The 14,632-nt window shown below is 36.9% G+C and overlaps 1 protein-coding gene across 4 annotated transcripts in view; it reads right to left on the minus strand.

Annotated features, from left to right (window-relative positions):
• NCAPG2 (non-SMC condensin II complex subunit G2) overlaps positions 1–14,632 on the minus strand; it is a 104,729-nt gene that overhangs the window by 68,186 nt on the left and 21,911 nt on the right. For all 4 annotated transcript variants that reach the window (XM_077151596.1, XM_077151590.1, XM_077151608.1 and 1 more), the window contains exons 8-10: positions 8,019–8,113; positions 6,466–6,535; positions 3,285–3,371 (exon numbers count right to left, since the gene is read on the minus strand). In XM_077151596.1, the coding sequence (XP_077007711.1) occupies positions 3,285–3,371; positions 6,466–6,535; positions 8,019–8,113 (252 nt within the window). The remainder of the gene's footprint in view (positions 1–3,284; positions 3,372–6,465; positions 6,536–8,018; positions 8,114–14,632) is intronic.

Below are 14,632 nucleotides of genomic sequence, written 5' to 3' on the forward strand. Positions count from 1 at the left end.
AAAAAGTAACCCAATTATAAAGTGAGCTAAAGATACGAAGACATTTCTCTGAAGAGCAAATACAGATGGCTAAAAAAAAGCACATAAAAAGATGCTCATTCTCATTAGCTATGAGAGAAAAGCAGTTCAAGACTACAGTGAGATACCACCTCACAACTATAAGAATGGCTACTATTAAATAGAAAACTAAAAATGTTGGAGAGGACATGGAGAAACTGGGACACTTAAGCACTGCTAGTGGGAATGTTTAATAGTACAGCCACTATGGAAGACAGTCTGGCAGTTCCTCAAAAAACTAAATATCGAGTTGCCCTATGACCTGGCAATATCACTACTTGGTGTATACCCACAAGAGCTGAAAGCAATGACACAAACGGACACTTGCACACTGATGTTCATAGCAGCACTATTCAGTTACCAAAAGATAGAAACAATCCAAGTGCCCATCAACAGACGAATGGATTAACAAAAAGTGGCATATACATACAACGGAATATTATGCACCAATCAAACAAAATAACATCCTGAACCACATGACAAGACAGATGACCCTTGAGGGCATAATGCCAAGTGAAATAAGCTAAACACAAAGGGATGATACTGTATGATTCCACTTTTATGACCATGGTAATGGTAAAATCAGAGCTTATAAAACAGGATAGGAGACCTAGAGAAACACAGAAGCTTGATATGGGTGAACAGTTTGCTAAAGAGGTTGAACTTAATCATAAGTGAATAGATAGAAGTGAAAATGGTTCACTAGTGGGTCTGTAAGTAATGCTACTCTATTGAAAGTGAGCATGAAAGGGGTTGTACAGACTTACAAGGCCCACCAGTTAGCACTACAAATATAAATAAGCTCTTGCATGGAAAAAAAAAAATCTTACAAGAATTTGTCATTTTGCTAGTCATTTCACATTTCTTACTTTTCTCAGCTCTACCTCTTTTCACTTATAGCTCCATGATCATCCTTTGCTGTTCAACAGATTATTCAACCTTTAAGCTATTTTTCAGCTATTTTAAATCTATGCAACCTCATATATATAAACTTTGGCTTACAGAACAGAAGGAAGCCAGAGGTATGTACAGACAAGTATGATTCTGTTATTTGTAATGGGTGAATGGTACAAACAATGATACTAATCACAAGTTCCTTAAATCGTATGTTAAGAAACTGCTATTATCAATGGCTGAGAGATTCCAAACAGAGTCAAAAGGTTATCCTGGAGGTTATTCTTACACATTATACAGATACCACCTTTCTAGTTAAGGTGTAATAGGCTGGAGGGAACTGCCTGCAAATGTAGAGCTGTGTTCCAGTAGCTAAGTTTCTGGAAGATGATTATATAATGATATAGCTTTCACAATGTGACTGTGTGAAAACCTTGCATCTGATGCTCCTTTTACCTACCTTATCAACAGATGAGTAAAACATATGGATTAAAAATAAATAATAGGGGGAACAAATGTAAAAAAAAAAATTGCTATTAAAAGTTTGCTTTATTTTTCCACTGAATCAAATACTAGCTACTAGTTATAGTTAGAAGTGTTTTACCCTCTGAAAGTTAGTATCACCTTGTAGGTAAATAATATCATACTAGGTCCCAGTAGTTATATCCCCAGAGTGTTCACATGATCAGGAACTCCTTTTATTTGTTTGCTTTAGCTTTTAGTTCTTGGTTATATCTCTGTCATGGTCAGGTTCATGTGTCAATCTGGCAAGGTGTTGGTGCCCAGTCGTCTGGTCTGGCAAGTGCTGGCCTGTCTGTTGCTATGAGGACATTTCATGGACTTAAATCATGATTACAGTGGCTGTATCCACAGCTGATTACATTTGTAATCAGTTAAGGGGGGTGTCTTCTGCAATGAGTGGCATTATCTAATTACTGGAAAGCTTTTAAGGGGGATTCAAAAGAGACAGTCACTCTTCCTGCTTCAGCCCATAAGCCTCTCCTGTGGAGTTCATCCAGACCCTATGGATTGTGGACTCTTCCATCCCCAAGGTTGTCCAACCAGCTTCTCCTAAGAGTTCATTGAGGACTTTAATCGGTTACCAGCTTACGATCTGCCCTATAGACCTTGGATTCTACATTCCCAACGGTTATGAGACACCTATCAATTTTATATCTATGGATATCTTCTGCTGATTCTGTTTCTCTAGAGAACCCTAGCTAATACAGTCTCCAAAACCAAAAGACCAAAAGGCTCCTGCACCCCCTCAAAAAAATTAACAGCAGAAAGACTCCACTTTTCTGGAATACTGACAAGTGAGCACCTTGACCAAATAAACCCTGTAGCCATTAAAACAGCAGATTGAGCTGTAGTGAGTTTTTCTACAGGTCTGGCCATGTCAGCCAATCGAGCACACACCAATCCCCATTACATAATTGGAGCAAAAAAAAAACAAAAACGATTTGGGATCTGCTAAGTGGTTATACAGAGGACTCAATTTCTCAGACAGTATCAGCTCCACCTAATCCACCAGTGGTTAGTGGCCCATAGGCCTCTGACATGGGCAGCCAACATCACTGCCATGGGGTGACTGCAGGTAGCTGGCTGGGAGTGTTGCAATGTCCTCCTTCCTGATTGACAACAAAAGTACAACTCGTCATCTTCCCCTACCACTGTGCCTCACATCCTCCTCTTTCCTAGGATGCCCTTCCCAAGATACAGCCTGCCCCCAGTAAACCACCCAGGGCCAGGGCCCAGATTCTAAGGACTCTTAAAAAGGTGGTAACGGCTATCAAAGAATGATGATTCTGGAAGGGTACTGTCAAAGAATTTAATTAAGTGTTGTCCAAATAAAATTCTGAATGTTTCAAAATTAGTGTATTTTTTCTTTACTGATTAAAATCTTGGTGATATAAACCCACTTAGTCCTGGTATATTACCCTTTTTATATATTACTGTTATTTGTAAAATAATTTTATAATTACATTTATGAGGAATATTGGTCTGTAGTTTTCTTGTAATGCCTTTTACTGATTTTGGTAGAAAAGCAATTTGATTTCACAAAATGAGTTAGAAAGTGCTCTTGCCTCAAATTATTGGAAGAATTTGTAAAGGATTGGTGCATCTGCTGTAAATATATGCTAGAATTCAACAGTAAAAAAAAAAAATCTTGATAATAAGACTGCCAGAAATCAAATATTCCATTTCTTTAATTGAATGTCTATAAAAGTTTAATGCTCAAGTTTAATCAAAACAACGATCTAAAACAAAAAAGATGAGATGTTATTTCAAAAATGATTTGCATAAAATCAATATTAATGTACTTCACTTACCTCTCGCACTTTTGAATGCACTGGAGACTTCCTTTGAAGATGGATCCCATGATACATAAAGTCCTGAATGCAATCATTTTCAATAGTCTGGAATAATAAATGTAACATAAGGTACTTGGTACATGTGTCTGTGTGTGCATGCGTGTGTATGTATATATGTGACATGATAGGCACTACAATATGATGAATACAAAGAAGAGTCTGATACATTTATCTTGTATATGGCGAGGAAAAAAATTCTATACCCTTTCAATGGAGGTTTTTAATTCTAATTCCATTCCTCTTAAAATTCCTTTGGTTTTCCTAAACCAAAGAGAAAGATTATTTCTTTTATCTTATATGATAAAATATAAAATTTGTGCTAAATAGCAGGATAAGCTTTCACCTACCATTAGCTCAAATCTAGACACTGATGCAAGTGTAAGCAGAGGTTAATGTGGTAGTAAGTAAGATACAGGCCTGAGAAACACAACTCTTTGAGTCATGCCTGACCTGCAATGTTTAGAAGACTGGAACTGTTCAAGATGTCTCCCTAAAACTGAAAACTAAAATATTTCTAAGGTAAAAGAATTTCAAATTGACTAAAATGACATTTTTCAGGACTGCCACTGAGAAGGGGTGGAGCCAAGGAAGAGGGGGATGGATGTTGGAAGCTCCTCAATAACTCAGTTTACTCAAGTTCCTCCAAACTGAAAAGACTGAAGAAAGGCAAATTTTTCAAGAGCAGCCAAAACTTCTAAAGGACCATTTGGTCTGTTAATCCCTGCACTCTACTGCATTTCTTCTATACAAACAAACACCCAAAATTTCCATAACGTTAAGGAAGAATGCTGAATATAAGGAAACCTTACTATTAACCATTTTTCATTATCTTTGAAAATACCTGCTTTACCTGAAGCCACTAATAAATCTAAGCATCACTAAATCTGGATCAAATATTGCCTGCCTTGTAATGTGATGAAATATGAGATACCCAGTCTATTATGAAGTATTTGTGCCAAAAAAGTTTAATCTGAATCTTCAGAGCTAACTACAAGAATATGAAACATTCAACATGTCAGTGGCATAGGTTTTAAGGAAGGAAAGAAAGAGACAAAGAAAGCAATGCTCTAGAATAAGAGGTTTAAATATGCAAGATTTTAAAATGCTGAGGCAGATTTGCTGGATTCTGACTTCTTTAAAACAAAAAAAGGCATTTTGAGAAAAACAGGATATTTAAAATATGGCCCAATTATTTTTACCAAAAAACTACTGTTAATCTTGTGAGGTGCAATAATGGCATTGTATAACCATATTTTTTTTCAGATATGAAATGACATGTCTGAGATATGCTTTAAAATACTTAAAAGAAGGGAAGGAAAAAAGGGAAATGTGAAATCAAAAAATACTTACTATTGTTACTAATTCAGTACAGATCTAGTCAAATAATTGTTTTTAGATGCAAAAATTTTAAAGGAGGGACAAAATACTGAGGATAAATATTTGGAAATATTCTTTCCAAATACTGCATAGAATAAGTTCTATGCAGTAGTAAAGCACAATGTTAAAAAAAAAAAAAAAAAAGAGAGAGCATAATGATATCCTGGTTTTATCCATCCTGTCCCCCAAAAACCATATATTGTAAAACTATTTTAAAAGTCACCAGCAAGATGACAAAACAATTTTTTTTTTGGTATCTAGAAGAAGTCAATGATAAACCATGGCATATAAATCAAGTTCAGTGTGGACATGAGAGCAAATGTGACAGACACAGAAACCCCAAACAAGGTGAACTCCACCTACACCCATGCAAACTGGCTCCCTCCACAAACCAGTTCCCAGCTCACTCTCCCAAAGAAAGAAAAAAGTCAGAATGAAAGAAGGGATTGTAGACGATCCCCTTTTTATTTGTCTGAAGCAAAAATTTTACTCTCAGAGGGAAAGAAAACACATTTGAAAACTTAGTATGAGAAAAATGTAAGATAAGACACACACCTTTTATTCCCCCAAACAGGATTTTCTTCAAATGCCTAATTGTAATTGTTAACTATGTACCCAGATGTTTATAATATAACAATTAAATAGTTATTAAAGGTTAACCATAGTCAAAATAAATATCTCTAAATTCTCAAAAGTAATATAACCAAAAGAGGTGACTTGTGGGTCTCAAGGAGTACTGTCCAATAGAAATAAAATGCAAGCCACAAATGTATTTAAATTTTCTAGTAACCACAATAGAAACAGGTAAAATTATTTGAATAATACATATTTTGGGGGGCAGGGGAGGAAGGGGGACATGGGCAGGCACCGGGAATCAAACCTGGGTCTCCGACATGACAGCCGAGAATTCTGCCACTGAGCCACTGTTGCACCACCCTGAATTTTTAACTCAGTATATCCAAAACTATCATTTCAAAAAGCAATCAATATCTTTGTTAAAAATTAAGAGACATTTTACATTCTTCTTTATTCTGTACTAAGCCCTTGAAACCTGGTGCACATTGTATATTTATAACACATCAATGTAAATTAACCATATTCCAAGTGCCCAATAGCCACATGTGGCTAGAAGCTATCATATAGGACAGTATAGGTCTAAGGGCTACAAATGATAAGGAGCAAAGTCTTGACGCAATTTGCTATACATCTCAATTAGTAATAAAAACCTTTAAGGGGATATTTAACCAAGTAAATGAATATAAATGAGGGCAAATATTTAGCACATCCCCATCACTAGATTTTTATCATTTGGCTTTATTTTTATTTTTTGCATTGACAGGCACTGGGAATCGAACCCAGGTCTCCGGCATGGCAGGAGAGAATGCTGCCAGCTGAGCCACTGTGGCCTGCCCTATTTGGCTTTGTTTTGACAGAAAGTATGAACACAGGTGTGTTTGTTAGTTTTGGGGGTGGGGTGGGGAGCATGGTTCAGGAATCAAAACCAGGTCTCCTGCATATAAGGCAGGCACTCTAACCACTGAAAAACCTGTGCACCCGGTGAACACAGGTTTTTTTTTTTTTACATGGGCAGGCACCGGGATTCGAACCCGGGTCCTCTGGCATGGCAGGCGAGCATTCTTGCCTGCTGAACCACCATGGCCCACCCTGAACATAGGTTTTTAATAACTCCTCTCTGATCATTCACTTAAAAACTAAAATACAATTAAAATAAGTGCTAATATCTACTAAAATGAAAAAATACCTCCAATATTTTTCCTGAAGCCTTTTTCCAAGCTCTGAAATAAATTTCTGCAATGTGAACCATCAAATATCTGTACAAGAAAAAAAGGATTTTTTAATGTAAATTCAAAAAATTATACTTTTAGTGTGTATCATAACAGCAAAGTTGACAAAAATAGAAACACCAAACAAAGTGAACTCCCTCTATACCACTGCAAATTGCCTGCCTCCACTCACCAGTTCTCCTACCCTAAGGAAAAAGAAACTCAGTTTAAACTAGTGCTTTGCAAATTATCTATTAAAAAAAAAGTTATCTACCTATAGCAGTACAAGAAAAAGGAATATTTTTGAGACAGCGAATTGAAGTGACAAACTTTTTTCCTCCTCAGTCAAGGCCTCACCAGAACTTTACTACTGTCTGTGAAACCACGAGAACAAAAATCTAGAACCAAAAAATATAAAATCAAATATTTTTAAACATAAATACATTTTTGGACTTGGAGTCATTATGGCTTTTCTAAGCTAGTAATTGTCTCAGTTATAGAGAACCTTAAAATATCCGAGTTGACTTTAAAATCATATAAGTTTAGAAACCTGTTAATTCAACTCAAATACTCTGCAAATGAATAAATGTGAGAAATCATTTTAGTAAGCACCAGGACTTTTGCAATCAAAGAAATTCAGAATAAAATTCAAACTCAGTACTTATACAGCTGTCTGACACTGGGAAAGTCAGCAACCAAAGCCCATCTCAAAAGAAGCTTTCAGAATGAAATTTTAAATGCATATTAAATACTTAGCACAAAAGCAGATAAAGAACTTAGCTTAGCACTGTTCTAGTATAAAGCAAACACTTGCTATGTTAGCTATAACTACTGCGATATTCAAAGAGGTTGCAGAGCTAGAACTAGAATGTGTATCCCTAGATTTTTAACACTGCAGGGTTCATTCAATCAAACCACACATTTTAGTCCATATTAGATTGAAAAATAAATATTACATTCAAAATGTTATCAGATATAGTAATGTGGTTGCAGTCGAGATATAAGTAGCAGAATAACTGGGCTACATAAAGGATCATTACGAATTAAAATCTTAATTTCAATGGTTATTATGGAAAAACAATGATTTCCTATAGAAGGAAAAAACCTATTCATAGATACAATGGCACATAATAAGTACATTAAAAAAAAGATCATTTTTAAAGTTTTCAATACAGTAATAACTTTTAAATCAGGTCAAATGGAATCTTTCAAAACCAAATTAAAAAAAAACATAAGATATTACTTTTAAGATCTACAAATACTTGAGAGACAGTTTCCAGTTGTAAGAGAGGATACTGAAGTCAAATGTGTCAATGTGCAGCAATGAAGGGAGCTTGCTTATAATTCAGGACGCTTAAAATCAGAAATTGTGTGTGTGTGTGCATGCACTAGTGTGAAACTTGCATTTTTATTACTTTCCTAAATATATCTTTTCCTTATTTTAACTTGCAAAATTCTTTATTCCTCTTGAATTCAAAGATGGTAGTAAAAATAGTGATAAACATTTTTTTAAATGCTATTTTTAACTTACTTTTGTAATCCCTGTAACTGGTTTTTAATTGTCCCATGGATCATTTTAATAAAGTTTATATTCCAACTGAAGAGAGAACTAAGAAATCTTCTTCCCTACAAATAAAAATTTGTTAAAGAGTAACGTTAAAATTACAATCAAAATATTTTCAACATCCAATGGTCCCCAAACCCATCAAACTGGGACAGAATAGTCTTTGCAATAAATGGCATAGAAGAACTGGATATCAATAGCCAAAAGAATGAAAGAGAACGCTTACCTCATACCCTAAACAAAAATTAACTCAAAATGGATCAAATCTAAAGATAAGACCAGTATCATAAAAACTCCTAGAAGAAAATAAAGGGAAACATCTTCAAGACCTAGGAATAGAACTTCCGGGCCAAGATGGTGGCGTAACAATGTGAGCATTTTAGTTCGTCCTCCAGAACAACTACTAAATAACCAGAAACAATACAGAACAGATCCTGGGGCCACGTCAGTGATTGGACACACAGCATACCCCAGTCTGGACCAGCTGCGAGCTCCCCCAGAATGGTGAGTTTCACAAGACACAGAGGCTGGCGCCCCACCCCCCCCCCCGCCACACACACAGGCTGCTTCCCAGAGGGGAAAGGAAAGAGACTTTACCAGCAGCAGGGGCTGAGCCCAACAAAACGCCAATTGTGGAGTATTAACAAATTCTGACTACTAAAAATAGGCCTCCAGCTCAGGTGAACCTGCTCAAAGTGGAGGTCGCTCATTTTTGCCAATGGGGCAGGGCTGACCAAAAAAGGAAAGAAAAAAAAACAGGAAACAGAGGTTTTTGTGGCTGTTTTTCTACAGAGGCTTGACTGCCTTTGGATACAATGGCAGGGCTTCTCAGGCTGCAACTGCCCCAGGCATAGGCAGAAACAAGCTCGTTTGAGGGCTTGTCTGGAGCCTGTGCCTTCCCCAGGGGAAGGGTGAAGCCCAATTCTGGTGGAATCCCTTTCTCAAGGAATTCAGACACCAGGGCTGGGTAATTTGAAGCCATTAAAACCAGCCTACAACCTCTCCTGTGTCTCCACCACACTCCCAGCAGGGAGAGTCTGCCAAAGTTAAAGGTACTGCATCATCTTCTGCTGATGGGACCTGAAGGCAGATAAGTACCACATACTGGGCAGGATAAGAAAAATAGAGCCCAGAGACTTCACAGGAAAGTCTGTCAGCCTGCTGGTTCTCACCCTCAGGGAAAACCGACGCAGGTGACTCTCCTCCTGATGGGAGGCAGGTTTGGTCTGGGAAAATCCGACTGGGGGTCTATCGTACCTAAGAAGACCCTCATAAGGCTGGGGGGAAAAAGGCACCATACAAGCAGGGCAAGAAACAAGAAAACAAGAACTGAAAAATTCTCCTCTGTTAAACAAAACCTAAGCTAGAGGTCCAGAAAAAGCTGAACGGAATGTCAAAGAACAGATAGACAACAAATTCATCCAGCAAGAAAACCCTAGGTAAAAGAAGTGGAAGCAATCTCCAGAATAAACTAATTAAGGTAATTAAATGCCTAGACGCCAGCAAAAAATAACAAATCAGGGCGGGCCGCGGTGGCTCAGCGGGCAAAGTGCTTGCCTGCTATGCCGGAGGACCTCGGTTCGATTCCCGGCCCCAGCCCATGTAACAAAAAACGGAAAAACAAAATACAATAAAACAAGAAAATGTTTAAAGATGTTTCCCTTTCTTCCTTCCTTCCTTCCTTCTATCCTTCCTTCCTTCTCTTTGAAAAAAAAAAAATAAATAAAAAAAAATAATAAATCACACTAGGAAAACTGAAGATATGGCCCAGTCAAAGGAACAAACCAACAACTCAAATGACATACAGGAGCTGAAACAATTAATTCAGAATATATGAACAGACATGGAAAACCTCATCAAACACCAAATCAATGAATTGAGGGATGATATAAAGAAGGCAAGGAAAGAACTAAAAGAAGAAACTGAAAGTCTGAAAAAACGAATCACAGAATTTATGGGAATGAGACACAGTAGAAGAGATGAAAAAAACAATGGAAACCTACAATGGTAGATTTCGAGAGACAGAACATAGGATTTCAAAACTGGAGGACGGAACATCTGAAATCCGACAAGAAACAGGAACTATAGGGAAAAAAAATGGAAAAATATGAGCAGGGACTCAGGGAATTGAAAGACAATATGAAGCACACAAATATACGTGTTGTGAGTGTCCCAGAAGGAGAAGAGAAGGGAAAAGGAGGAGAAAAACTAATGGAGGAAATTATCACTGAAAATTTCTCAACTCTTATGAAAGGCTTAAAATTACAGATCCAAGAAGTGCAGCGTACCCCAAAGAGAGTAGATCCAAATAGACATACACCAAGACATTTAATAATCAGAATGTCAGAGGTCAAAGAGAAAGAGAGGATCTTAAAAGCAGCATACAAGGGAAGCCCAATAAGACTATGCACAGATCTCTCAGCAGAAACCATGGAGGTGAGAAGACAGTGGGATAATATATTTAAATTATTAAAAGAGAAAAACTGCCAACCAAGAATTCTATATCCAGCAAACTTGTCCTTCAAAAATGAGGGAGAAATTAAAACATTTTCAGACAAAAAAATTACTGAGAATTTGTGACCAAGAGACCAGCTCTGCAAGAAATACTAAAGGGAGCACTAGAGACAGATACGAAGACAGAAGAGAGAAGTGTGGAGAAGAGTGTAGAAAGGAAAACTATGAGCAAAGATAAAAAGAAGGAAAATTAGATATGACATATAAAATCCAGAAGGCAAAATGGTAGAAGAAAGTAGTACTCGTGTAGTAATAACACTAAATGCAAATGGATTAAACTCCCCAATCAAAAGACATAGACTGACAGAACGGATTAAAAAATAGGACCCATCTATATGCTGTCTCTACTCAAAGGACATGAGACCAAGGACAAAAACGGACATTTATACACCAATGTTTATAGCAGCATTATTTACAATTACCAAGAGATGGAAACAGCCAAAATGTCCATCAATAGATGGGTGGCTAAACAAACCGTGGCATATACATACGATGGAATATTATGCAGCTATAAGAACAAAGTTATGAAGTATGTAACAACATGGATGGACCTTGAGAACATTATGCTGAGTGTGATTAGCCAAAAACAAAAGGACAAATACTGTATGGTCTCACTGATGTGAACTGACATTAGTGAATAAACTTGGAATATCTCATTGGTAACAGAGACATTCAGGAGCTAGAAACAGGGTAAGATACTGGGTAATTGGAGATGAAGGGATACAGTTTGCGCAACAGGACTGAATATAAAAACTCAGAAGTGGACAGAACAATACTACCTAACTGTAATACAATTATGGTAAAACACTGAATGAAGCTGAATGTGAGAATGATAGAGGGAGGAGGGCTGGGGCATAAATGAAATCACAAAGAAAGATAGACGATAAAGACTGAGATGGTATAATCTAGGAATGCCTAGAGTAATAATGATAGTGACTAAAGGTACAAATTTAAAAAATGTTTTGCATGAGGAAGAACAAAGGAATGTCATTACTGCAGAATGCTGAAAATAGATGGTAATTAATATTTTAAAATTTAAACTCATGTATGAAACTAAAGCAAAAAATGTTTATTTGGTACAAAATTTATATTTTGACTAGTGCATCTCCTAATATAACTTATGTAGATAGTTGGTTGAACAACATAAGTACATGGAACCTTGGGCAGGACATGAAATTTGTTGGTTTGTCCAGAGTGATGCCTGACGAATCCCAGAATAATTTGATCAGTGAGTGGAAAAGTATTTGCAAAGTCCCCTTTGGGAAATGATGAGAATGGGGGAAAATTCAACCTCCTCAAGTTGAATTCTTGATATTCTCACAAGCAGTGTGGACAACCAAAGCTATAGGCTGAGCCCCCAGTCTTGGGGCTTGTTCATATGAGACTTAACCCCACAAAGGATAGGTCAAGCCTACTTAAAATTAGGCCTAACAGTCACCCCCAAGAGAACCTCTTGTGTTGCTCAGATGTGGCCTCTCTCTCCAGCCAACACAACAAGCAAACTCACCACCCTCCCCTGTCTACGTGGGACATGACTCCCAGGGTGTGGACCTTCCTGGCAATGTGGGACAGAAATCCCGAATGAGCTGAGACTCAGCATCAAGGGATTGAGAAAAACTCTAGAATGAGCTGAGATACAGCATCAAGGGATTGAGAAAACCTTCTCGACCAAAAGGGGGAAGAGTGAAATGAGACAAAGTGTCAATAGCTGAGAGATTCCAAACAGAGTGGAGAGCTTATCCTGGAGGTTATTCTTATGCATTAAGTAGATATCACCTTGTTATCCAAGATGTAACGGAGAGGGTGGAGGGAACTGCCTGAAAATGTAGAGCTGTGTTCCAGTAGCCATGTTTCTTGATGATGATTGTATAATGATATAGCTTTCACAACATGACTGTGTGATTGTGAAAACGTTGTGTCTGATGCTCCTTTTATCTACCTTGTCAACAGAAGAGTAGAACATACGGAATAAAAATAAATAATAGAGGGAACAAATGTTAAAACAGATTTAGTTTGAAACGCTAGTGTTCAATGAAAGGGAGGGGTAAGGGGTATGGTATGTAAAATTTTTTTTTCCTGTTTTCATTTTATTTTTCTGTTGTCTTTTTATTTCTCTTTCTGAATTGATGCAAATGTTCTAAGAAATGATCAGAATGATGAATATGCAACTATGTGATGATATTGTGAATTACTGATTATATATGTAGATAATAAGCATATATTAAGAATGTTTGTGTTTCTTTGTTGTAATTTTTTTTTAATTAATAAAAAAAGACCTAGTAACAGGAGGTAGCTTCCTAAACCTTACACTCAAAGCACAAACAATGAAGGGAAAAATAGACAAATGGGAATGGGGACTCCTCAAAATTAAAAGCTTTGTGCCACAAAGGACTATGTAAAAAGGGTGAAGAGGCAGCCAACTCAATGGGCGAAAATATTTGGAAATCACATATGGGATAAAGGTTTGATATCCTGTATACATAAAGAAATCATAAAATTGAACAACAAAGGAACAAACAACCAAGTTTTAAATGGGCTAAACATATGACTAGACATTTTTCCAAAGACAGATGGCTAAAAAGCATATGAAGAGATGTTCATTTTCATTCCTAGAAGGGAAATACAGATCAAGACTACTAGATACGACCTCACGCCTATAAGATCGGCTGCTATTAAACAAACAGAAAACTTCAAATCCTGGAGAGGAAGTGGAGAAATCGGAACACTTATGCACAGCTGGTGGGACTATATAATGGTTACAGCCACTACAGAAGACAGTTTGGCAGTTTCTTAGAAAATCAAATATCGAGTTGCCTTACAACCAGGCAATACCACTGCTCAGTATATACTCAGAAGAGCTGAAAGCAGTGACACAAGCAGACATTTGTACACCGATGTTCACTGCAGCATTATTCACAGTAATTGTGAATTATGTTTCTATCATTTATGGTGGAAACAATCCAAGTGCTCATTAACAGACAAACAAGATATATGATGGAAACAATCGAAGTGCTCATCAACAGACAAATAGACAAAGTGTGGTATATACATATGATAGAATATTATGCAGCAGTAAGACAAAATGAGATCTTGAAGCATATGACAATGTGGATGAACCTTGAGAACATAATACTAAGTGAAATAAGACAGACACTATATGATTTCACTATTTTGGTAAAGGTAAACTTAGAGGCTCATAATATAGAATACAGAGGACCTAGAAATACACACAAACTAGAGATGGGTGAATTGTTAGCTAACGAGGTTGAACTTCAGGGAGTGGACAGAAGGCAAGGCAGTACATTAGTGAGCTTTTTAGTAACAGATAAATAAGTAATATTGCCATATTAAAAGCCAACATGATTGAAACAGGTTGTACAGAGCATGTATGCTGCTGATTAACACTAAAAACATAAGTTCTTACATGAACTACCTCAAAGGTATGAACCTTCTACGAAGAGTCAATAATAAAAGGTTATAGGGAGAAAACTACTATTGCATGCGATGATCTATATTTAACAGGAAGACTGCAACAGTACCACAGCAATGCCAGGGGTAAACAATTGGGAGGAAAGAGAAGAGTTAAGGAGAAGTTTGGATTTTTTATATGGTGATGGTACATTTATAGGCTATTTTTCTCTTTGGAGCAATGAAAATTGTCTAAAATCAAGAGTGTTGATGATCGTACAACTAAGTGAGGATAATGTGAGATATGGATTGTTGACTTTGGACATTATACATGATGCCCAATATACGGAGGTGGCTGAAGGATACACTGACTAAGAAGTAGAAAGGCGAACCATAGTGGATACATAGGAAGGAATACTGTACGGCTACAGAAAGGAACTAAGTCCTGAGGCATACAAAGAGGTAAATGAACCTTGGGGACATTATGTAGTACAAAGTAAGTCAGAAACAAAAAAACAAATATTGTATGGCCTCTTTCAGAAAAGACTTATAAGAAAATTGGGGCCTAGACTGCAAGCTCTTAAAGCAATTACATTTAGTCCACAGCTGTCAGTGTTATTTCTAGATTTTGAGATGCTACATACGTATAACTTCGTATT

Source organism: Tamandua tetradactyla, chromosome 1 (genome assembly GCF_023851605.1).
Source record: "Tamandua tetradactyla isolate mTamTet1 chromosome 1, mTamTet1.pri, whole genome shotgun sequence".
NCBI classification, from domain to species: domain Eukaryota; kingdom Metazoa; phylum Chordata; class Mammalia; order Pilosa; family Myrmecophagidae; genus Tamandua; species Tamandua tetradactyla.